The 25013-nt window shown below is 40.9% G+C and overlaps 1 protein-coding gene across 1 annotated transcript in view; it reads right to left on the bottom strand.

The window, feature by feature from the left end:
- The window catches only part of FMNL2 (formin like 2), a 1741163-nt gene that overhangs the window by 264677 nt on the left and 1451473 nt on the right, over positions 1–25013 (bottom strand). The window contains exon 12 of the mRNA XM_044074902.1: positions 1785–1934. Within this exon, the coding sequence (XP_043930837.1) occupies positions 1785–1934 (150 nt within the window). The remainder of the gene's footprint in view (positions 1–1784; positions 1935–25013) is intronic.

Raw genomic sequence — 25013 nt, 5'->3', positions numbered from 1 at the left:
ACCTACCTATGAACCTATACCTTAAAACACATTTATATATCCTTCAGATATATAAATGTGTTTTGAGGTATATGATGTAATTTTGTTTTAAATATTTTAGATATATTGAATGTATATGTAATAGTTAGCTATATGCCTTTAAGTTAATTGGTTTTAACTTGCTTAATAAGTTTTAATTACTTACTTGTGCTGATGGTATATAAACTGCAGCCTTGTAATATGTTTTTGTCTGATAAAGTAGCCTTGGGCTACGAAAGCGCTCACCATTTGGATTAAAACTTTTATATGTTTTCATTAGCTGTGGTCTGGAGCCTCCTTTGCTTTTTCTGCATATGCATAATTTCCTATAGCAGTGCTCCTTATGACATGTGTCAGTCTCTTCTCTTCTCACATATCACCTGACTTGTCTTGTTTAGAATGACTCCAGGTACAGCAAACCCACGACAATCAATACCTTTGTACCCTGCTTCTCCACTTGATCAGGCTTGTAAAAGTTCCTCCTAGTCAAAACGTAGAGCATCAGGAGCAGCACCTGCTTTCTCTACCCCCTCTTCTTCCTTTTTTCGTTCCTTTATACCTGATAATTTCTTACCATCTCCACAGACTCACTGTGTACTGTACTTAGTTTCATTAGTTAATCCTTATAAAGATGCGTGTCTAATACTTTGTTTGCATGCTGTAGATGTATGTTTAATGCTTTACCTTCTTCCTATAGATGTATGTCTAATACACTGTCCTTTATCCCGTAGATGTATGTCTAATACTATGTCCTCATCCTGCAGATGGATGTTGAATACTTTGCCTTTTTCCTGTAGATGTATGTCTCATCCTAGAAGTATATCAAATTCTTTGCCTTCTTCCTATGTTCCTTACTATCTACATCAGCAGATCAGTTCTTGGCCATCTCCTTTCTGTATTGGACATCTCAAAGCCATGCCTACAGTTTTGCCCTCCCTCTTCTTCACTGTTGCGGTGAATTTCTTCGCATCCATTGGTTGAACACATAATAAGCTAGTTATTATTGGAGACCTGATCATAATGCTCTGTACCACCATAATAGTATCAAAGTATGCAACAAATGGTAATGGAGGTTAGCTCCTTTTAATGATTATATTAGTAGAAGGATTATGATAAAACAGCTAAAGTCAATGTGAAAGAGTTCTGTACACCAGTGCAGGTAGGCTTCTAAAGAGTAGGCAAGTTCTCCTCTGAAAAATGCAAAACTGCACTCAGCAATAAACTCAATTCTTGACAATGTAGAATTTAGGTGATGACTTTGTGAAACTGATACATTTGCACTACGCCTCAAGAAAAAAAAAAACCTCTGTAACAACCCTGCATCACATCTGTTTGCAAGTGCACATGAAAAATTATTCCAAGTATGACTAATGACACTCTAGATAGATCAATATAGTATGCTGATGCTGTGTGGGTGCTGGGCTCCATTAACAAGAGGAAGTCATCAGTTTTGTGCTTTCTCCTTTAGTACTGATGACAGGAAACCTGAAGGAGAAAAAACAAGAATTCAGACTTCATGCCAACACGTCACTGACTTTACATGTGACTCTCTGCAAATCCCCATCGCCTCTGCATTTTCCCTCCTTCAGAGGTATAACTGGGTCAAGGCCAGCTTCCAGAGAAACTGTAGCTTAGCTAACTGACTCTGGGTAAAGTACCAAATGAAAAAAAGAAGAAACATTTTGTGCAGGTAAGCTGCAAATATTTCTAGCAAGAAAGTGCACTGATCTCTCTGCAAATACTACATGCACTACATTTGTACTTACATGGGAAATGTTTTCTTCCAGTTCCTCCACTCTTTCAAGAGCTACATTCTTGGTTTCGGCATCTTCAAGAAGGGCTCCTACATCGAACACGTTATCCAGGTACGCCTGGATTTGCACCTGAAGCTTGTCACTCTCTGTGTGCTTTAATTTCTACAGAAGAAAACACAAATACATACATATTATAGCCATAACCTACACAGAATAGCTGTTTGAGACATACATAGTATAGCCATAACCTACACAGAACAGCTGTTTGAGACATACATATTATAGCCATAACCTACACAGAATAGCTGTTTGAGACATACATATTATAGCCATAACCTACACAGAATAGCTGTTTGAGACATACATATTATAGCCATAACCTACACAGAATAGCTGTGTGAGACATACATATTATAGCCATAACCTACACAGAATAGCTGTTTGAGACATACATATTATAGCCATAACCTACACAGAATAGTTGTTTGAGACATACATATTATAGCCATAACCTACACAGAATAGCTGTTTGAGACATACATATTATAGCCATAACCTACACAGAATAGCTGTTTGAGACATACATATTATAGCCATAACCTACACAGAAGAGCTGTTTGAGACATACATATTATAGCCATAACCTACACAGAACAGCTGTTTGAGACATACATATTATACCATAACCTACACAGAATAGCTGCTTGAGATAAATTAATTTAGTAAAGATTATTTACATTTTACATAAAAGTTATAATCCATGTAAATGCTTAAGGCACCCCGATATTTACCATTTCATTTTACTAGACTGTACATACAAATAACAGTCTGTGAGTTTTATTTCCTCAGATACATTACTGACTTCAGCCAGTGGACCTTTCTCTTTTCGAGATCTCTGTAAGTTATGCTGTCTTAATAAATTCAAAAGAGTTGGACTCCATTTCTGCTCTAGATATTTATGAAACATATCAAAACCACATGCAATGAACTACAAACTTGCAGCTGAAACCTGAGCTTTACAAGCCAAGGCACTAAATATTCCTGGCTGTATAGCAGGTAGGAAGTGGTGCCACGACAAATTACAACATGCCATTCATAAATGCTGAGCATGACACAAAGCCACAGTAAAATGGTACAATTAGCTACCATTAGCTACTTTGTTCCATATTTATTCTGTCATTAATGAGCACAGCATTTAGATCACATTGCTTATGATCTGCAATTATCGTTTGGAACGTACATCCTTTAGCTTTCCCATATAAAATCACACAGAATCAGCATCAATGCATGGGAGCCAAGTTGTATTAACTGTTTGTATAAGCTGTTTCAATTAAATGTCCAAAAGGATGGTATATATTTTAATCAAACTTAAAAATCACAAAGCAGGCTACAAAACTGCAATACACATTCTCTGTAACATATTTATTTATTTATTTTATCAATTTCCAGGGAAGACCCATAGTGGTTCATAATGAGAAGGGATAATCTGATCAGGGCTCTGGAAGAATTACTGTACTCATCTGCATGGGAACTAGAGAACATTTCTTCTGTATTTATATATAAGAGAGCTCATACTTGTCTATGTTCAAGCACAATAGGGATCTATGGGTGGGAAACAAAAAATTCACCCCAGGACTGCCCCCTGTACTACTACTGGACAGAGGTACCTCCTAATTGCTTTATCCCATGCATGGATCACCTTAAATTATTTATGGTATGATCTCAGTTATTCTCACTAGGGGTAATACATAATTATTGACCAAGGGATGGGTAACACCTATCTAACACCAAATGGGATAGGTCAGTTCAAGCATCAAAAGGGAAACTGGTTAGGCTTAAAATGGCTCACAAAGGCAAGCTAGCCTATTACTTACCTATGAACCTAGAAGCAACATGTGCAGTGATATAAAGAAAGTTAGAGGTTGTTTGGAATGGTTAGACTGAAAGAATCAGAGTGGTGGAATTAACTAATACCGGTTTTCCAAGAAAAGATAACAATTTATATTGGAGATGTTCCTGACACCCACTTTTTTCTGAAACAGAAAAGCTGTGGGGAGATATGATGGACTGTCCTGTGGAGAAAATGATGGAATACATGCCTGAGTCTGGTGTTATGACACAGAAGGTTTGCATGGACTCTTGGAGATTTCCTGTGCAAATAGAAGGTGGAACAGAGTTCATAAAAACTGGATAAGGTCTCAGGCAGATGGGCAATGCTGATGGTGAAGATATAATGCATGAAGAAACAGGAGGAGGAAGAAAAGACACTTGTTTGCTGCTGTGGCGGGGAAATGGAGTTAAACTATATTACATGAATGTAGGAACTTGTTATGAGTCAGATTTTTGCAAAATGAAATGGAGCCTCCATAAAAGGTATGTTTTCTGGGACATAATGTTACAACCAGCAGAGGTGCAGGGTCAAGAGATGTGTAGGTTCAAGAGATGTATATGGTATTTGGTTAATGTAGGAAGACAGAGACTGTTGAAGAAGATACTTACAAATTAATGAATGTTTTACAGAAAGTGGAGCTTATCTTTGACACGAAACCACTTCTGCAACCTTAGAAAGACTTTAAAGTATAAAGTATGTCACTGATGCACAACAGAAGGGTTTCCCTGTAGTTATAATTTATTAAAACTCAAAGCTATTATGGGAAACCTGAGGCGGATTTAAAAAAAATCAAGGCACATGTAGAGACTGCTTACAGGAGAATGGAGGTCTGTTTGTGTGCAAATTAAAGACAATTTAAGTAGTTAATATAGCAAATATAATTGCAGAAAAATAATAACATCTATGTTTTTTATGCTGAGCCCCCTAAACATTCTAATCAGTGTGAAGAACAGGGACTCTTGGCTAAGGACTGACTCCTGAAAACATACTCAGTTTGTAAGAAAATGGGTCACAATAAAAAGATAGTGTTCTAAAAGACATTTCTCATATGACAATGTGCAAAATACTGTTAAAAATAAATGGGTGGAAAGGGTAATACTTCTACTGTGAAAAAAAAGAATAAGAAATACTTGCATTGCTTAGGAAAGTGCTTAAAAATGGGTAAGGAAAAAAAAAACAGAAAAAGTAATAGTTTTGAATTACTGCAAAAAAAAAAAAAAAAGAAACAGCTAAGTCAGAAGATGAGGATCAGCTGAAAGTGAGGAAGCTATGTTGGTAAAAGGGTGACAGAGTCTGTCTCTATGGTGCAAATGGATAACATAGAAACTGTGAAGTAGAGAACCTGAGTCTGATAAGCAGACATGATCTGGAAGAGCAGATGAGGATAGGAGACAGTGACAGTTGCTGGCTTGGCCATCTTGGGGTGAGGGAGGGAGTTAGTTGTCTCGGTCAGGCAAATCTGCTCCCATGCATGCAGAGCCTTACACAATACCATTAGCCATGGACAAGGAGACATATTTGGCAATCACAAGCCAGGAACAGTAGCCAGTATGGATGTTTGTGTGGGGGCAAGTAGATATATGGAAAGGGCATAATAAACCACTGTAGTTATGCAGGTACACATATCAGCTATCAGGGACAAGGCTAGGGTCTAACAAACAAACTAAGTTACTTACTAACTAAATAAATAAATAAAGCCTTCATTGCTGGAATGCCAGTAATCGCAGAACACCATCATGGCTACAGAACAATGGCAACCCCCTGGCCCATTCTGAATATTACTGGAAATTACTCAGGAGAGGGGAATGAATGAGCTGGGCTTTTAGTAGGGAGGGAGACTTAAAGACTGGCATGTATGGTGGACAAAAGCACATAGAAAAAAAGGGTGACTACACAAAAAGATGAGGAATTACAAAAAAAAAGGGGGGTCAGTGAAAGAGACATTACTGTAAATGTAAAAAAGATTAAAAAATATAAAAAGAAGGCATAAAATGATGTTGTGGATTATAAAATAACAGCATTATCTGTTTGCAAGATGTAAAGCTAAGTCTATCTCAGATGTAGAGAGGAGGTGACAGTGGTGGAGGAGTGGTTCGGCCTTTTTAATCCAGAGGAATGTTCGGGGGGGGGGTGGCTGTTTTAATACAAGGCCAGAAGTGTATGCCCCTTTTAAGCACAGTTGTAATAGACTGAGAAAGAGCTATGTCATGTGGATGATGTGTAAAGTGTACAGTACTGAGGGTATGCATGAATTATGCAAATGATGAAAAAAGGAAAATTACCGAAGCCAACTGGTTTACTGACAGAACACAGACTGTAAAAGTAGCTGACTCCAAATCCAGCTCCAGACAAGTGACAAGTGGAGTACCTCAGGGTTCAGTCCTGGGACCGCTCTTGTTTGGCATCTACTTCTCTGAAGTACAGGCCAACACTAAGGGACTCTGGCTAACAAATTTCACAGATGACTGCAAACTGGGAGCTATTATTGAGTTCCCAAATGATGTGGATATTCTACAAAAGAGCCTTACAGAAACAGATGCCTGGTGCCAGAGCCATGGGCTCAGGCTTAATGCCAAGAAATGTATAGTTATACCCTTTGTAACATGTACCCATGAATTACCACATAGGTGGCAGTACACTAAACATCAAAAGTGTGATGAGAGACTTAGGGACACAGGTGGACAGTGGTCTCACTTTCGATAACCACATTGCCACACCAGTCAGGAAATCCTTCTATGTGGCACACTTCATCACTAAGGGCTTTTCATCCAGAAAAAAGGAGGTCATTGTCCCACTGTACTCATCCCTCATTAGACGCATTATAGAGTATAATGCCCCGTTTGGTATGTACCTCACAAGACATCTGCAACAGCTGGAAAGGCCACAGAAATACCTCACTAAAAGAATCACAGGCCTAAAGCAGATGCCATATGCTGACCATCTAAAAAAACTCCAGCTATACTCTGTGGCATATCGCCTACTCAGAGGTGATCTCTGCTTAACATACAAGGCCATGTCAAACCCTGAGCTGTTGGATATGCTCCACTTAAAGAAATTCCAATCCCTCAGAGCCAATGCTCCAGGGATCTAAACCTTGTCATCACAATGAACAAAACATGCTGGAGGGATAGGTTCCTGACCCAGAGACTCCCCATACTCTGGAATAGACTGCCCATACATGTCAAGCAGAGCGCCTCATTGGCCCTCTTCAAAAGGAACCTTTATGATTGGATGGGAGATAGGAAATTCACCCCAGGGATCATGTCAGTCGCCCTGCTAGACAGGGGTCCAGAGAAGAAAAATATTGTGGGAAGAAATATCCAGGGAATTGTTATGGCTAGGCTTGTATAGGCCCTAGGGCCGATAGCCTATTACCAACTTAGGAACCTATGAAGAAATAAAAGCACTGTTCACTTAGTGAGGTAATATTTTTTGATGCAGGGAATTTTACTTGTTCCTTATGTAGAATGTGATGGGTTATGAAATATACAAAACAAAGAAAGGTTGTAACATAGGTAAGAAAGTACCAAGGATGGCGAATTTGAAGAACAGTATCCAGAAAAGCAAATTATTGCTTTTATTGTATTTTTATAAGAATGTGTAAATCAATGATGGGGTGATATTTTATTGATTAACTGCTTTTCAGACAATACAGCAATATGGTATGAAGACAGGAGGAGTAGGTAATAGGATTATGAAGGATAATGGAAAATTATGGATTGATAATAAATAAATATGAGGAAGGGAAAGATGACTCTAGGGATGGCTTAAAGAAGGATCATATTAATATGATAAAATTTTATATTGACTGTACAGAGTGTTAAGTTGCATTAAAAGAAACTTAGATTAGAGTATAAACCTCATAGGAAAAACAAGAGAGAAGTTAAGTAACAGTGGTTATAAACAGTTGGCGGAAATACATTTTTTAGCAAGACAGGTTGGACTATTATACAAAGGTATAACAAACATTCCAGAAAAACAGGAAAATGTTACAAGTATTGCTCAAAAGGCAATGACTTGCAGTTGCAGGGAAGTAAATAGGCTGCTTCTCTTTTACTGGATTGATAGAAAAATGAAAATACTTGAAGAAAAGGGTAAGACATGAAGAAGGATTAGTAAATAAGGATATATAAGATGTTATAAGGCTGCTGGCATTTTTTTTTAAGAACATGCATGACAACAAAGGGTTTAACTTTAGGGGGAGCTGGAGACAAAGTTTAACAGAGGTAGAAATCAGCACATGAGAACTGAAGAATGTGTTAAAATGTTCAAAGGATGACAAGGCTTTGAGGGTGCACAGTTTGGGTTATGGGCCAGCCTTTAGTCAAATGGAGCCCTAGGCAAAAGGGCTCCACACCGTCCCCTCACACCACTTGGTGCTCCCATCCTGGTCTACCTACACCATCCAGATTACTGGAAAAGTGCCCTGCTAGAACGGCGCCCTAGGTGGCCGCCTAGTTGGTCTATGCCTAAGGCCGGCTATGGGTTATGGATTTATAAGTAAAGAATGGACAAGAAAGAAAAGAGTACTTGGGCAGCTTGGTGAAACCCACATGGAAGAAAGAGTCAGGGAAAATCTGTAGAACTGCAGACCTACATTTCTGCAAAGTGCTGATTGTAAGACTTTATGAAAAACATAGTGTCTGCCCCTATAGAACATATAAAATGAATAATATAGAGTTAGTCTCTTCATCATAAGAGATCATAGGAGATTACTAGGCTATCAACTCGGAGGTCATTTTGAGCCTAGCTGTTTCAACCCAATGTAATACCATACAAGTACTAGTCAATACCCAAGACTGCATTTAGTGATGACTGCTCATGTCCAGGAGGGTTGTGGGCACTATCCCTGGTAAGAATTTGGTCTTTTTTTGATGAAGGAGGATTTAAAACTGGATTTATCTTGTTTTTAGAAATAAAAGTTAGATGAAGGGACTGATCTAAATACTTGAACTCGCTACAATCCAGTACTGGAATTTTGGTTTGTCCTGCTACATATTCCCTGTATACTGCCAGGTTGGACTGGAATTACTGGAGTGCCCAACAGTGAGTGACCTTTGACTGTCTTATACTGGTATAAGTATTCCTAATTAAGCCTGCTTTACTACACAGTTCTGGTTTATCTGTCCTGTCCATTAAGAATCTGAAACTGAAGTAATAGGGGTTTTCTCTTCAGCAGTTTGGGGCTCAAGACTTAATCCTACAAAAAGAACCATTTTATATGGTGAGAAGGTGTAAGGAAGGAGGTTCAATATGGTGAACCCAATGAGGCAGCATGCATATTTAAATTTCCATTATAAACTGTTATAGAGACAGAGTGATTATACTCTTAAAGGGATACTGTGTGATAAACATAAAGGACTTTGGGAGGCTTTCAACTGACAGACACTGAAAATTGGTAGCATGGACAGGATGAAAAGGCTATGGAGCAATGCAAGCATCTGGTGAAAGACTAGAACTTACAGAATTGCAGCCTTCCTGGCAGCAAAGATAAACATGTGCTGGGCCACTGACATATACTAATACATTCACTGATTAAATAAAGTACAGGTTAAAATTAAGGGTGAAAGGTATGTATTAAAAACTGACAAACCATAGTTTCCTCTTTCCTTCTTCCTGTCTGTCCCAAATCTTCTTCACTTGATTGTCTTCTGATTTTTGCACATGTGCCTGAACCAGTAATCTGTTCTCTTTTGACATTTTCTGCAATTGCAGCTACTTTGGATTTTGCTCTTATATCCTCATTTCTTCACCTGTCTCACAGTGTGCATCCTACCAACCATCTCAGGCACTTCATCTCCATCGTCTTTAGCTTTCTCAACTGCTCTGCCTTTACTGCCCAGGTTTCTGTATCATACAGTAATTCTGGTTGCCCCACTGTTTTGTACACCTTACTTTTCAGCTTTTTTACGCACTCTTCTGTCACATACTACATCTGACACTCTCTGCCAGTTGGCTGCAGCCTCACTTAACCTGTTCCACTACTTTCCTTTCTTTCTCAGTTCTCAGCTTATTCTGAACTCCTCCATTTGCTGCCATAACAATTGTCTTATCTGTACTCCGTTTCATCCCATGTGCCTTCAGTTTTGCATTCCATTCCCGTATCTTTTGCTGAAGTTCTTGCACAGAGTCTGCCTGTAATGCCATATCATCTGCATACAACAACTTTGCTGATCTGTGCTCCCCAACCTGTTTGCTAATGTAGTCCATCACCAGTACGAACAGCAGTGGGATCAAGACTGAACCCTGGTGCACACCCACTCACTGGGAACTCCTCTGTGAGACTGAACACTGTTTGTACTTGAGTCATTGGGTCCTTGTACATAGTCTACACTAATTCTAGCAATTTTCTGGGACTTCCAACCAATGCAGAACTGCCTAAATAAGCTTTTTTGTGACACTGTCATATGCTTTCTCCATGTCTAGGAATGCCCAATTGGACTCTTTCCTCATCTCTAGCTTCTTCTCAACTATCTGTCTCACTACAAAAATTGGGTCAGTTGTGCTGCATCCTGATCTGAATCCAAACTGCTTATTTCCTGTCTTACTTTCTACTATGCTACGTGTTTATCAGTCACCTTCTCCAGAACTGTCATGCAATGTGACAGGAGTTTGATATCTCTGTACTGCCCACCGTTGTGAATTTTCCCTTTGTCCTTGAACACTGGCACTAGTATGCTTATTCTCCAGTCATCTGGGATATGCCTGTCTCTCTACACTGCTATGAGTACTCTCTGAAGCCATTTCTCCCCTGTCTGACCCAGTATCGTTATCATGTCTGCTGTGATCTCATCTGAAGCTGTTGCTTTCCCTGACTTCATTTTCCTTAGTGCTGTTCTTACTTCTATGGTGGGCTCCTCTTCTTCTCTTGTCATATGCTATGTCTTGGGCAGTACAGCTTCTGTGGGGTTTTCTTCATTCAAAAGCTAGTGGAGTACTCCTTCCACCTGCCTTTGATGTGCCGTGGACTGGTGAGCAGGTTGTTAATGGCATCGCTTATGAAGGGTGTCTGACTATCTTCTTTATCTTTCTATCTTTGCCTTGCAACCTGATACAGTTCTCTGTGTGCCATCCACTGATGCCTTGTTCTTTGCTATTGCAGCTGCTCTCCTATTTTCTTTGTTAGCCAACCAGTAGTCCTTCCTAGCCTGGTTCTTCTTTTCTACTTCCCACTTTTTCCTGCACTCCATCTTTCTGTTGATAACTTCCTGGACAAACATGATAGAATAAACATGAAAAAAAGACACCTGTTTCAGATATTTTGCCTATAACTAAATCACCACTGTCTCATATATTTTGTACAGAATGTTTGTAATAAACTCCACATATACAAAACATTAGGAAGGAGTCTGCATGTCCTCCCTGTGGTCACGTGGGTTTCCTCCGGGTGCTCCGGTTTCCTCCCACATCCCAAAGACATGCTGTAGGTGGATTGGACACTCTAAATTGGCCCTAGGCATGTGTGTGTGTGTGTGTGTGCCTTCTGTGGAAGGTTGGGCGCTGGGCTGGCAAGTCGACACCGTAAAAATTCCACTGCCAATCATGAGCAAACAGGTGATCCGCTGTGGCGACCCCTAACTGGGAAACGCTGAAAGATGAAGAAGATACAAAACATTAGGAAATAATATTGCACCCATCAAGGACAGAGGTAATGGAAATGCTTTATGAAAATATAAAAAGGAATACAGACAGGAATGTGTTTCCTTCTGCTGTTACAAAGGAATAGTAAAAAAAACTTTTTTTCAGTGTACTTGTTAATCAGATAATCCCAATAGATACTAGGCCATTTTCAGGGGTGATCCATGGGTACTGTTTGGGTGAATAATTTGCATAGAGGCACACAGCAGGCAAATGAAGGCTGAAAGAATCAGACCTTAGACTACAAAGCAGTAGCTCACTAACATCTCACAGTCCCTACACATTAACGACCAAACTACCGCATTCTGTTATATAATGCCTCAGAATACTTCCATGATACTATCTCACTGTGCAAAACACTAAAAATACTTACGTCACTTGAGTATCCTTGACTAACAAATGTACTGAGGATTCAGCACTCACATAAGAAACTTTTATCAAAATCAAATGCTTCTTAAAAACTTTTTTTCTTCTCCAGTATAGTTTTGACATTAAACAATATGTTTTATACATAAGTGCAGCTATGGTGGGGGAAGTGGACAGCCACCTCAAGTAAAAGGTGTTAGAGGGGTGCAATTGCAATACTGGCAATGCCAGTATGGAAATGAATTTTGATACTTGCTTCAGTGCTTTGCCTGTGGTCTTCAGTTGTAGCAAGTTGCTTGTAGCAATTGATTTGCTACAGTTAAAAATATATTTAATTTGCTTACGCACTTTGAGAATTGGGGGGGTGGGCGCGTATAGGACCTAGCCTTCCAGAGATATGTGGAGGGCCAGTACAGATCTCTTTTTTGCTCCTGAACTAAGAGTTGAGGTGGTGATAGATGGGGGAACAACTCTGGGGAGCTAGATGTGTCAGCTACCTAATGTTATAAAAATGCATGTGCAACAGTGCAGGTCTTCATTTGCATGATGAATTTCTCCTCATTTAGCAGGCATTTTCATTTAATTGAAACTTTATTTGGCACAGCAGAAGTCTAAGGAGCAGGTATGTATAAGAAACTTTGCATCTCAGGTATCTAGAAATATTAGCCTGGCTTTACAATCCAAGGAATTTTTTTTTTGTTATCAGTTACTCCTGACAGCAGTGGCTTAGCTTACAGTGTTACAACAACAGAATAGGTAACCTAATCGCTAGTGGTTTAATTATGTGCTTACAATGACTGAAAGGACTCTACAGGAAATAAATGAATATATGAGTTTAAAAAACAAATTATTCCTCTATCCTGACTCTGCAGGTTTATCTGCTTATCAAAAGCTAAATAAAAAAAGTAACTGTGGTGATAAACACTGCTGTAGGTTAGCCAACATCTAAAGTTAACTTCTATTCAAATACAAGTTGCATATACTTCAAATAACAGAGCACGTGTTAGCAGGTGAAACACTCTCCTCTCCTTGAACACATTACTGTTTTTTTCTAACATACCACTCATACACGTGCTGAGCATCTTAATTTGTGATTCGTCCTCACTAAAAGTAAACCATAAAGGAGCAAGTAGTCCTGGGGACAAAGTATCAGATGAACCTTTTCATTTCTCCCTTGAGTCTGTATTACCACACTTACATGTAAAGTTAAGTAGGAACTCCCTGCACTCCTTCTGATCTGGCTCTAATCCCACCTCCTCAGTGGCTGACATGAGCACTCTCATCACTGTAGGGAGTATTTATGCCCCCCCCCAATTCCCCACAAAAGCTATCATCACTGGCTTAGAATTACCAAGCCCTCATCTCCTAGTCTGTGGCCATGGGGGACATACAAACATGCACTTGCAAGAGAGGAAAAGACTGACTGGAATTATCATCTACCTCCTCAAGAATGGGCAAGCCAGAGTAACCCACTCATTCCAGTCCTTCCAGCAACAAAGCCATTTAGTAGTTAAAGCTTTAGCCCTCCTTACCACAGATTTAGGTTTAAATGGCTGCTCTATGTCATCGCATTTTAATTTATATTTTATTGCAAATCACTCTTAGCTTCCCTTGAGATTAAACTTGCACAGAAATCAACATGTACATTTTACACATATGTATAACTGTGTCTATTAACTATTCCTATTTTGTACATATGTGCTTATTTTATGTCACAAAATATTTGTTGTATTACAGCAACCTGGGCTAGGCTGGACTTGACACTGGTCATTGCCAATCAGTGCCCTAGCTGGATAAACAAATGCAAATAAATAAATAAATAAATAAGTTAGTAATATCCCAAATGATAACCTTTATAGCCCAACTGTGTACTTTTAGGATCACAGTTTGGCCACAAATGTCCCTTGGGACAAGACATCTTACTCCACTATGAAAATAATAGTTCAAAACTGGGAGATTTATGGGGGGCATGTGACTGTTACAGGCAGTAGTGAGACTATGTTTGAGAAGGTTTTAGTGAAGTAGGCCAAAAACAGTTAATGATGAGCTGATGATGAGGGACAAGAATGAAGTACACAAGAAGATTTTTTTTATTTTCATAAAATAAAATTTGTCACCTAGCTCTCTTATTAGTCATACCTATAGTAGGTGGATAAATCAGCAAGTGCATAGGTAATTACTATGTTAATGACCCGGGGGCCTTTTTAAGCATAGCTATCCTTCCTAAAGGTAAGAATCAAACCCTGTACTTTGTGCCTTTAAGGTAAACACCTTAAGCATTATGCCAACCCTAAGCTCTGAATATTGTAGCAGGCCTAATAGTTTCATAGATTAGTACTAGGCTATTTGCCCTTGTGGGCCATTTTAAGCCTACGTAAATTTTCCAACCCAAAGGTAAGAATCAAATAATGAACCATGTGTCTGTGAGGTAAACATCTTAACCATTATGCCAGTCACTTACCCCTTATGTTAACCTCCCCCCAACCCCTTATGTGAATGGTCAAGGAACTGAATGAATGTAAGTAGTGGATATGAGGATAGGGGGCTAGATCTACACAAATGTGGAGAAGTTGGAGAGAACCACAATTAATATTAAGTATGGAGGAAGATACAGAGATGACTACAGCTATATTAGTGTGGGAAGGAGAATACAAGATAAGTGTACAGAAGGTAAACAGAAGATTACACCAGTGAAGCTGCAGGGAGGATGAATGAAGCATAAAAATATATATTTGTGAGGGATAATGTTAGGACAATGCCAGTGAAAATGGCTGATGGGCAAGGAAAGGATCATATTATATGTGGGGAACATAAATTTAAGCACAACAATGTTTTTTGAGAATTAAGGAATATTCTTTTAAGAATGGAGAATTTTCTGATATGTTTAATATAGCGATGTTCAACTAACTTTTGTAAGTATTTATATGCTTTCTAACTAAAATATGGACAGAAAAAAAACTTAATCCAGGAAGCCAAGTGCAAATAATTTTTATTTGAATACTTAGTAGGATTAATGTATTAATGAGCTCCAATAAATTGTTATATTCATATCGGTAAGTTTTCTACAGCTTTCTGAAAATCTGAATTTAGTATTTCATTCAAGCCTCTTGCATTTACATGAAGGACCACACACATCAGCTTAAGAGTTTTGACCAGCTATTTACATCTTCTATACAATATCTAGGTTCTGGGTGAACTGTTGCATCAAATTACATCCATAATGGTAGCCAGGAGATGCAATGTGTTTTTTATCTTTATCCTTCTGGAAAATTAAGTTTTATTTCCTCCCTTGGGTTTTGTTTTTATAACCCTAGCCAAAAAGGTACTCTGGCTTTCACCACCCAAAAAAATTATTTTCCTGTGCCCCTGTTGAGCAGAGCCACAGAAGTGATCCCCGGGGTGAATTTTCTATTTCCCATCCAATCATCAAGATTTTTTTGAAGAGTGCTAATGAGGAGCTCTGTTTGATATAGACAGGTAGTTTGTTCCAGAGTACGGGGAAGTCTCTGGGTCAAGAATCTATCCCTCCAGCATATTCTGTTAATTGTGGTGACAAGGTTTAGGTCCCTAGAGCATGTAGCTTGGAGGGATTGGGATTTCTTTAAGTGGAGCATGTCCAACAGCTCTGGGTTTGACACAGCTTTGTATGTAATGCAGAGATCACCTCTGAGTAGGCGATATGCAATTGAGTAAAGCTGGAGTTTTTTGAGACGGTCTGCATAGAGCATCTGTTTGAGGCCGGTAATCCTCTTTGTGAGGTATTTCTGCGGCCTTTCCAGTTGTTGTAGATGTCTTGTGAGGTACATATCAAAATGGGCATTGTACTCTATAATGGGTCTAATAAGTGACGAGTAGAGGGGAACAATTACCTCTTTTTTCCTGGATGAGAAACCTTTTGTGATGAGGTGTGCCACATAGAAGGATTTCCTGTCAAGATCAGAGAGCTCCTCCATGTCTCTTTTCATGTAGTCCAGGGAGGTACGTCTCAGGTTATTCACACAAACATGGACAATGAAAAAGTCATATTTGTACTTGTTGTGGAGTGAACTGAGTGCGTGCATTATGTGGCAGATCCTGGCACCCGACAGGCAGCTGACATTAATTTTCTCCTTGTTTAGCCTGGTGAGTGGAACATCAATGTGCCTGACTATAGAGTCACCTATGGCTAGAGTGCTGGGTACGTTGTTATGCATTATGGGCTGTGGCTGAGTGGCACACTGAGTTTGTGGGCTATGTGCCATTTGGGTTGTGTTGTTACCAGGGTCAGTAACATTTTAGAAAAGGCAGAGATTATCAGTTGTTTTGATATACATGGATTTTGTAAGTAGATTTTTTTTTATCTGTAACTTTATGCAGCATGAAATGTCATGTCAATTTTTTTTTTCTTTCAGTTTAAGTACATGTTTTGTTTAAACAGTGTTTTATTACCTGTGTTTTCAGGGGGCTGTAAAATGAGAGCAAACAATTCAGTTATTTTGCTGACTGGGTAAGAAGAGGACTTTTTTCAAGAGGTCAGCTTGAATGTGCATGGTTGCACAGGAATGCCTAATGCACTGGTATGTTTGGAAACAATTTCTATCAATATTATTTTAAGATGATGAAGCAGAAATAGGAGAGAATCTTGTGGAACTTGAACTAAAACTTCCCATGGAGTGTTCAGTTGAACCTAGTTCTGAGCAATGTGTACAATTAATTACCGGACATTATAGACCAGAAACAGAGTTCATGTTGGCCATGTTTGATTTATTTGTTTACTTATGTTTGCTCTCATACCCTATCATCAAGACTCCTTTGATTACTTCACTGACTTATTAATTCGCTAGGGTGAGAGTTGAGCTATAGTAACAGTATGGTTATTTGTACCAGCATCAAAGTTTTATTGTTTTAGTCCTGTAATTTGTATTTCTACAGTTGGGTGTATATAGGCATTATGCAGTACTGCCAGCCTTTCCTGCAACTGATGTAAGTCCATGGATGCCCTGCCTTCTGGAAGCTGTCTGGTTTCCACCAGGGAACTCAGATGTAGAATGTGCCCCCCCCCACATACACACACACTGACAAGAACAACCAGCCTCAAATTCTCCATTCTTCATGGGGCCCCTTCTACTCCACTAGTGCTAGGATGCTTATCTGATCCCTGGTCATCTAGATCATACTCCAGGATCTCTCCCTCCATATATGGAATCAGTAACGTGTATCCGTGGTGCCATAATGAAAGGCTGTGAACATATCATCATCTTATCACTTTCTAGTACTTAAATATAATTAATTATTTTAATCTTCAAAGCATCCCAGGGATATACATCTGAGGGCAGAAATATGCACTTCTCTGAGAGCTGATAAGGGTGACCCCACACCTTAAGAACATGCAGTAGCAGCAAGAAGTCTGGTTATCAGTGACAGATGCAGTCTTTAAGTTTCAGGGCTGTCTTTTAAATGTGTTCTCATAGGTTCATAGGTTCATATTTAGGTACTAGGCTATTGGCCCTAGGGCCTGTATAAGCCTAGCCAAATGGTACCCTGGCTTTCGCCACCCAAGAAAATTATTTTCCTGTGCCTCTGTCGAGCAGAGCCACAGAAGTGATCCCAGGGTGAATTTCCTATCTCCTATCCAATCATCAAGATTTTTCTCGAAGAGTACTAATGAGGAGCTTTGTTTGATATCGATAGGTAGTTTGTTCCAGAGTATAGGAAGTCTCTGGGACAGGAATCTATCCCTCCAGCATGTTCTGTTTATTGTGGTGACAAGGTTTAGGTCCCTAGAGCGTGTAGCTTGGAGGGATTGGGATTTCTTTAAGTAGAGCATGTCCAACAGCTCTGGGTTTGACATAGCTTTGTATGTTAGGCAGAGATCACCTCTGAGTAGGTGATATGCGACAAGAGTAAAGCTGGAGTTTTTTGAGACGGTCTGCATAGGGCATCTGTTTGAGGCTGGTAATCCTCTTTGTGAGGTATTTCTGCGGCCTTTCCAGTTGTTGTAGATGTCTTGTGAGGTACATACCAAAAACGGCATTGTACTCTATAATGGGTCTAATGAGTGACGAGTAGAGAGGAACAATGACCTCTGTTTTCCTGTTTGAGAAACCTTTTGTGATGAGGTGTGCCACGTTGAAGGATTTCCTGACTACTGTGGTGATGTGATTATCAAAGGAGAGACTACTGTCCACCTCTGTCTCAAGTTCTCTTATCACACTTTCAGTGTTAAGTAGACTACCGCCTATGTGGTAGTTCATGGGTACAGAGTTTTTACTAAAAGGGATGACAATGCACTTTTTGGCATTGAGCTTGAGGCCATGGCTTTGACACTAGGCATCTGTCTCAGTGAGGCCCTTTTGTAGGATGTCCACATCGTTAGGAGTTTTGATTATGGCTGCTAGTTTGCAGTCATCTGCGAACTTCATTAGCCAAAGACCTTCTGTGTTAGCCTGTACTTCAGAGAAGTAGATATGTAACAGGAGAGGACCCAGGACTGACCCCTGTGGTACTCCACTTGTCACTGGTCTGAACTCGGATTTGGAGTCTGCTACTTTCACAGTGTGGGTACTGTCAGTGAGCCAGTTGGTAACCCATCTTGTGACATAGGGATTTATACCTAGTTTAGTGAGTTTATCTATAATTCCAGAGTGGGGGATGGTGTCGAATGCTTTGGCGAGATCTAGACAGGCTGTGTGAAGCACCTTACCCTCTCTACGGCTTTGATGTCCACTTCAAAGAAGTCTATCAGGTTTAGGAGACATGATCTGCCTTTCACAAACCCAAATTGGGTAGGGTCCAGAGTTTGAAGATTACCAATGTCATTGTTTATGAGTTCCATGATGATACGTTCCACAGCCTTCCAGACCACGTTCATCAGGCTAATGGGGCAGTAGTTCCTGGTGTCCATGGTGGATCCCCCTTTGTGGAGTGGGATAACCGTTGTTGTGCACCATTCAGTGGGCACAAAGCCTGAGGTGAGGCAATGATTGAACATGGTACTTAGGTGGGGGTGCCAGTTCATTCTGTAGTTTGTGTAGAACGCAGCCTGGGATGTTGTCAGGTCCCATGGATGCTGCATTCTTGGCTTTGGAGTGTGTGTCTTTTACCTGTGCAGCCGTGATTACAGGAACTTTGCATTCTTCCGGTATAGAGATGGGCCCTTTAGGGGATGAGAGGGGGGTAAAGTTAGCACTGAATCTATTTGCCAGGATGTTGGCAATATCAGTTGGTTCTGTATATTTAGTGCCATTGTGCTGTAACTCCGAGCAGATCTGAGTGTTGCCATTGAGATTCTTGACATAGCTATAGAATGCTTTGTGGCTGTCTTTAGAATCAGGGGCAAGTTTGTTTTCATAACTAGCTTTGGAGGATTTTATGAGGGATCCCAGCTTCTTACTGAGGCTGAACAGGGAGTTCCTCCAATCATGAGATTGTACTTTTTTTGCAACAGTTTCTTTCTTCTGTTGTAGAGTTTGTTTATGGAAGGGGATCACCAGATTGGCCTCCTTTTTTTGGAGGACAGCATCTTGGTTCTTTTAGGGATTGCACGATCCATGCACTTGTGTAAGTGCTTATAAAGTGCATTTGTGTAGGATTCAGCAGTCGTACCTCTACTGTCCGTCAGCATGGGTGACATGAAGTTTGCCACTTCTGTCTTAAGAAGCGTGAAGTTGGCTTTGGAGAAAGTTTTTATTGTGGTTTCCCTAATGGGGGGTGGGGGTGGGATGTGGATGTCTAGGGTGATTAGCTTGTGGTCAGATCTGACCAATGAGGAATTGGTCTTTGGTGTGGAACACCAGTTGCCCATGTTGGTAATGACCAGGTCTAGGATATTGCCGCCCCTGGTGGGGGTGTGGATAAGTTGATCCAAGGTGTTGGAATTTATGAATTCCAGAAAACGTTGAGCACAAGAGTTGGTACATGAGTAGTTTTCCCAGTTAATGGTGTGGTAGTTGAAATTGCCCATTATTTGGGTGTTAGGTTGTACCCTAATATTTTCCAGTGTATCAAGAAATGAGGAGTGGGAATCCTGGGGCATGGTGGGGGATCAAGTTACAATTTGGATTGTGGTCTTGCCCAGAGTTAGTTGCACTTGGATAATCTCGGATGCATTATGCTGAGCAACTAGCCTGGATATATGGATAGCCTTAATGAATATGGACACACCTCCGCCTTTAGTGTTTCGGTCCAGGTTAGGTGGCTGAAAGGTGTGGTATGAATTATAGCCTGGTAATGCAGGGGTGCTCTCTGTAGCCTTGAACCAGGTCTCTGTCACTGCACAGATGTCAATGTTCTCCATTTTAAGGAGTACCTCGAGTGAGTGCATTTTGAGGTTTAGACTTCTAGCATTACCTTTCGATTTTGCTTGCTTGCACCTGTTATGGTGGTGAATTTGTCATTTGAACCTTGCCTAAAAAGGCACTATAGTGGAGGCAAGAGCCTTAGCCACTATCCGGAATCCCAAGGGTGACAGGTGCAGGCCATCTCTGGCAAAGCATCGTGGTTTGTCGATCATCTCATCCCAGGCAGACAGATACTGGATCCCCTTAGAATGACACCAGAAACTTAGCCAATTGTTGAAGTCAGTCATTTTGTCCTTGTACTGTGGTATCATTCTGGGTGATGGCAGGATGCTACTCAGGGCTAGGGTCATACCTGCCTGGGTTACAAGATTGGACAGCTCCTCCATGTCTATTTTCATGTAGTACAGGGAGGTACGTCTCAGGTCATTCACACCAACATGGACAATGACAGAGTCATATTTGTACTTGTGGAGTGATCTGAGTGCATGCATTATGTGGTGGATCCTGGCCCCAGACAGACAGCTGAGAGTAACTTTCTCCTTATTTAGCCTGGTGAGTGGAACATCAGTGTGCCTGACTATAGAGTCACCTATGACTAGAGTGTTGGGTACGTTGTTATGCCTTATGGGCTGTGGTTGAGTGGCACACGTTTGTGGGCTATGTGTCATTTGGGTTGTGTTAGGGGATGGAGGTTGCTTGCATATCTGCTTTGGAGGTCCCTATTGCTTGGGTAGATTTTTTATTGAGAGCCTCCGCGAATGTAGGTGTGTGTTTTGTGTTTCTATGTGTGTGTTTTGGTGGTGTAGGGAAAAAAAAAGCTACTGAATTTAGCATCCAACTGTCTAAACACAATAGTTTCACATTTGATTACTAAGCTAATGACCCCAGAGGCCTTTTTCAAGGCTACCATTTTTCACAAAGGTGAGAATCAAACCTGTACCTTGTGACTGCAAGGCAAGCACCTTAACTATTATGCCAACCTCCAATCCAGAGGAGTGTTTCATGAGATCAGCTTACTTAACAACTTTAGAGTGACAGTAGCTTTGTAAAAGTGTTAAAATGCAGCTCATTTGGTAGTTGGTTTGTGTTAATATGTGGCTCTAGTTCATAATTATAAGCTGCTATCTCACTGGGGGTACCTACAAAGTACAGTTGTGTACACTTACCATAAATGTAGATGTTCGAGTGTATTCACTGTTGCAGTCATTACATTTGGGTAATCCTGCTGGCAGGTTGCCCTCAGTTGGCCTGAATTCCAAAGTCCTGGGTCCTGTGTCAGCCGCTGTCGCCCCTTCCCTGACGTCAGGTCGTCAGGGGTATAAAAGATGCGGCCGACGCCATTTTCTTTAGTTTTTCTTTCCCCAGATGTCAGGTGCCCCCTAAAAGGGTAGCCACAATTTATATACATATAAATACATGCACCAATATAAACTTTACCTTCATCTACAAGCAAATACACCACACTGGTTGTATAAATCAGAGAAGGAAAGATAGGTTCCATCAGAAGAAAAGGGGGGATGGCGGGTGGGTAACCTGGACTGCAACAGTTAATACACTTGAACATCTACATTTATGGTAAGTGTACACAACTGTACTATGTTCTTTGTGTTTCACTGTTGCAGTCATTACATTTGGGTAGAGTCCCAAAGCTATGGATGGGAGGCTGGAGCTAAACAGCATTAGGAGTGGCTATGAGGCCCTGCAGAACTGCAGTGGCAAAGCCTGCCCTGGATTTAGAGTAGAGTGGCAGATGATAGTGCTTGGTAAAGGTGTGCACTGAACACCAAGTAGCAGCCTCTAAAATGCCCTTGGTTGGTACTCCCCTGAGAAAGGCTGCTGAAGTGGCTGCAGCTCTGTTTGAATGTGGCCTAATGCCCTTAGGCACTGGCTTGCCATGGTGTAAGTAGCAGAAACGAATGCAGTGGCCTATTCACTTTGAAATAGTCTGCTTTGAGATAGCCTTTCCTTGTGATCCTGCAGCATATGCCACTAGTAATTGTTCTGTCTTTCGGAAAACTTTGGTTCTGTCCAAGTAGAATCTAAGCTGTCTGTGTACTTCCAAAGAATGCAGAATTCTCTCCCCCTTGTTCTGTGGATTTGGATAAAAAGTTGGCAGATGAATACTTTGGTTAAGAGCCACACTGGACACCACCTTAGGCATAAATGTTGGGTTTGTCCTCAGAGAGACCCTGTCTGGATAAAAAATGATAAAAGGTTCCACAGCCATGAGGGCCTGAAGCTCTGAAACTCATCTTGCAGAAGTTATTGCTAGGAGCAGAGCTATTTTCCAAGATAAAAACTTTATATCGGCCATTGCTGCTGGCTCAAAAGGTGGCAGGGTGAGTTTTTCCAAGACATAGTTGAGGTCCCATGCAGGCATTGGTGATCTTCTTGGAGGCCTTAAGTTTTTGGCTCCTCTCAGGTACTATTTTAGTAAGGGATGAGAAAAAATTGGTGGCTCTGTATTATAATGAGCCAAAATGGCAGAGGCATGAATTTTAATAGATGAAAAGATAGACCTTTGTCCAGCATCTCAGTTAAGTATTGCAAAATCTGTGGAATATTTGGCACAGCTGTATCAGTTCCTTGTGCCTGGTTCCAAGCACAAAATCTCTTCCATTTTCCAGCATAAGATTTTCTAGTACTAGGCCTTCTGGCTTCCAAAATGACATCCATCACAGCTTTACTGAGAGGTGTGTTTTGTATGACTACATTATCCGCCATGCTGTAAGGTTTAAAGTCCTGAGTTGGCTGTGCAGGATCTGACTGTTGTGCTGGGACAGTAGATGAAGTATTTGAGGTAAGGTCCAAGCTGGGCATTGAGACAAGCTCCTTAGTATTGGATAACAGTACTGGCGGGGCCAGTCTGGGGCAATTAGTATCATCCTTGGCTTCTCCTGTCTGACCTTTAGGAGTACCTTGGGGAGGAGAGGCAGAGGGGGAAATGCGTATACTGATAGGTTTTTCCAGCTGAAAGATAGGGCGTCCACTTTCCATGCTTGTCTGTGATAAATCCTTGTGCAGAGTCTTTTTAGTTGGTAGTTGTGAGGGGAGGCAAATAGATCTATGTCCAGGCATCCCCATTTCCTTGTTATCATGCTGAAGACTTGTGGATCCAGTTGCCACTCATGGGGATCCATGAGGTTTCTGCTTAGGTCGTCTGCCAGAGTATTTTTCCTTCCTGGCAGGAATTGTGCCTGCAGGTGTACTTGGTAAGTCAATGCTGTGTCCCACAAAGTCATGGCTAGTCTGCAAAGAGGATAAGAACTAGTGCCTCCCTGCTTGTTTATATACCACATTACCGTGGTGTTGTCTGTCTTTATCAGTAGTTGTCCTGGATGTAGTTGGTCCTTGAAGGCTGTCAGGGCATTTTGAACTGTTAGCATCTCTTTTTGATTGATATGTAGATGCATTTGGTTTGAGGTCCATGTGCCCTGAATGCATCTTCCTGCCATGTGGGCCCCCCAGGCATAATCTGATGCATCCGTTGTTAGTGTTTGCCTGGCTGGGGGTAATGTGAATGGCTGTCCCTTGTTTTGGTGACAAACCTGTGCCCACCATTGAAACTCCTGTTGCAGGCAGGGAATGAAAGTAATCATAGTTTCCAGGCTGTGGCAATGTTGAGTCCAAACATTTTTTAGGTACCATTGAAGTTTCCTCATATGCAGTCTTGCATATGGAATTAGTAGGATGCAGGATGCCATGAAGCCCAAAGCCTGCAGAATTTTTCTTGCAGATAACTGGGCCTCTGTTGCCAGCATTTTGAAATAGGTAGTCAGTTGCCTTTGTTTGTCTGGCATGAGATAAGCCATCTGGGCAGTTGTATTTAAGCTTGCACCCAGGAATATTATCTCTTGAGAGGGTACTAGTTTTGATTTCTTTTCATTGACTGTGTACCCTAGGCATGTTAGAAGTCTTTTCACAAATGCCAGATGCTGTAGAAGAATGTCCTTGTTCTCTGCTTGAATTAGACAGTCGTCCAAGTAAGGATATATTTCTATTCCTCTTTGTCTGCAGAATGCAATTACTGGTGCCAGGCACTTTGTAAAGACCCTGAGCGCAGTAGATAAGCCAAAGGGCAGTGCAGAGAATTGGTAATGCATTGAGCCAGCCTTGAATCTGAGGTATCTTCTGCATATTTGTCTGACTGGGACATGCAGGTATACCTCTTTTAGGTATAAAGTCACAAGCCAAGCATTCTTGCCCAGCATGGGCAGAAGCTGCTGCAAAGTCAACATCTTGAATTTTGGAATATCCAGGAATGTGTTCAAAATAGATAGGTCCAGTATTGGCCTCCATGCCTTGTCCTTTCTGGGTACCAAGAACAGTCTTGAGTAAAATCCTTGTCCCTTCTCTTGCTCTGGTACTAGCTGAATGGCCCCCATGTCCATGAGGGATGAGACTTGTTTTTGTGCCTCTGCCCATTGATTTTTTTGGCAGATCTGGCCAGCCATTTGCTTTCGGCAGGGTATGGAAATGGAACTTGTAGCCTTGTGACACGATATTTAAGACCCACTTGTCCTGGGTTATAATGTGCCAATTTTGAGAAAAAAGTGCTAATTTTCCCCCTAAGGGGGCTGCCAGGAGATAAGTGCTTGGTGCAGGCAGGGGGAAGTCATTGGGTCTGTTTCCCGAATGGTTGTGATTTTTCTTCTCCAACTTTGGAGGTAGAAGCCCCCCATTGTTTTGAGCGGAATGAACCTTGCGCCTGGGATCTGCCTCTAGGGTGTCTGGGTCTGCCCCTTTGAGGTCTGTCTGACACAGGAAAGGACCAATTCTTTGTTGGCCAGTGTCTACTAAACCTAGGTGGCTATACTTGTAAAAAATCTTTGACCGTTTGCATAGATTTAGCATTGTCCTCCATTTTCTTTAACACCTCTTCTGCCTTAACACCAAAGTATCATGCTGTAAAGGTGCATCTAATAATTTAACTTTAACATGATCAGGCAGATTTTGTTCCTTTAACCAAGCATGCCTCCTAATTACAGAGCCTGTAACTGCGGCTCTGCAGGAGGCCTCTAAAGAATCAAAAACCACATTGCAAAGAATGCTTTCCAACTTGTTCAG

The sequence above is a fragment of the Protopterus annectens genome, chromosome 6.part0, assembly GCF_019279795.1.
Source record: "Protopterus annectens isolate FY-2018-M chromosome 6.part0, PAN1.0, whole genome shotgun sequence".
Classification (NCBI taxonomy): Eukaryota; Metazoa; Chordata; order Ceratodontiformes; family Protopteridae; genus Protopterus; species Protopterus annectens.
Note: the sequence above shows the minus strand (reverse complement) of the source record. Positions and strands in the feature narration are given on the sequence as shown.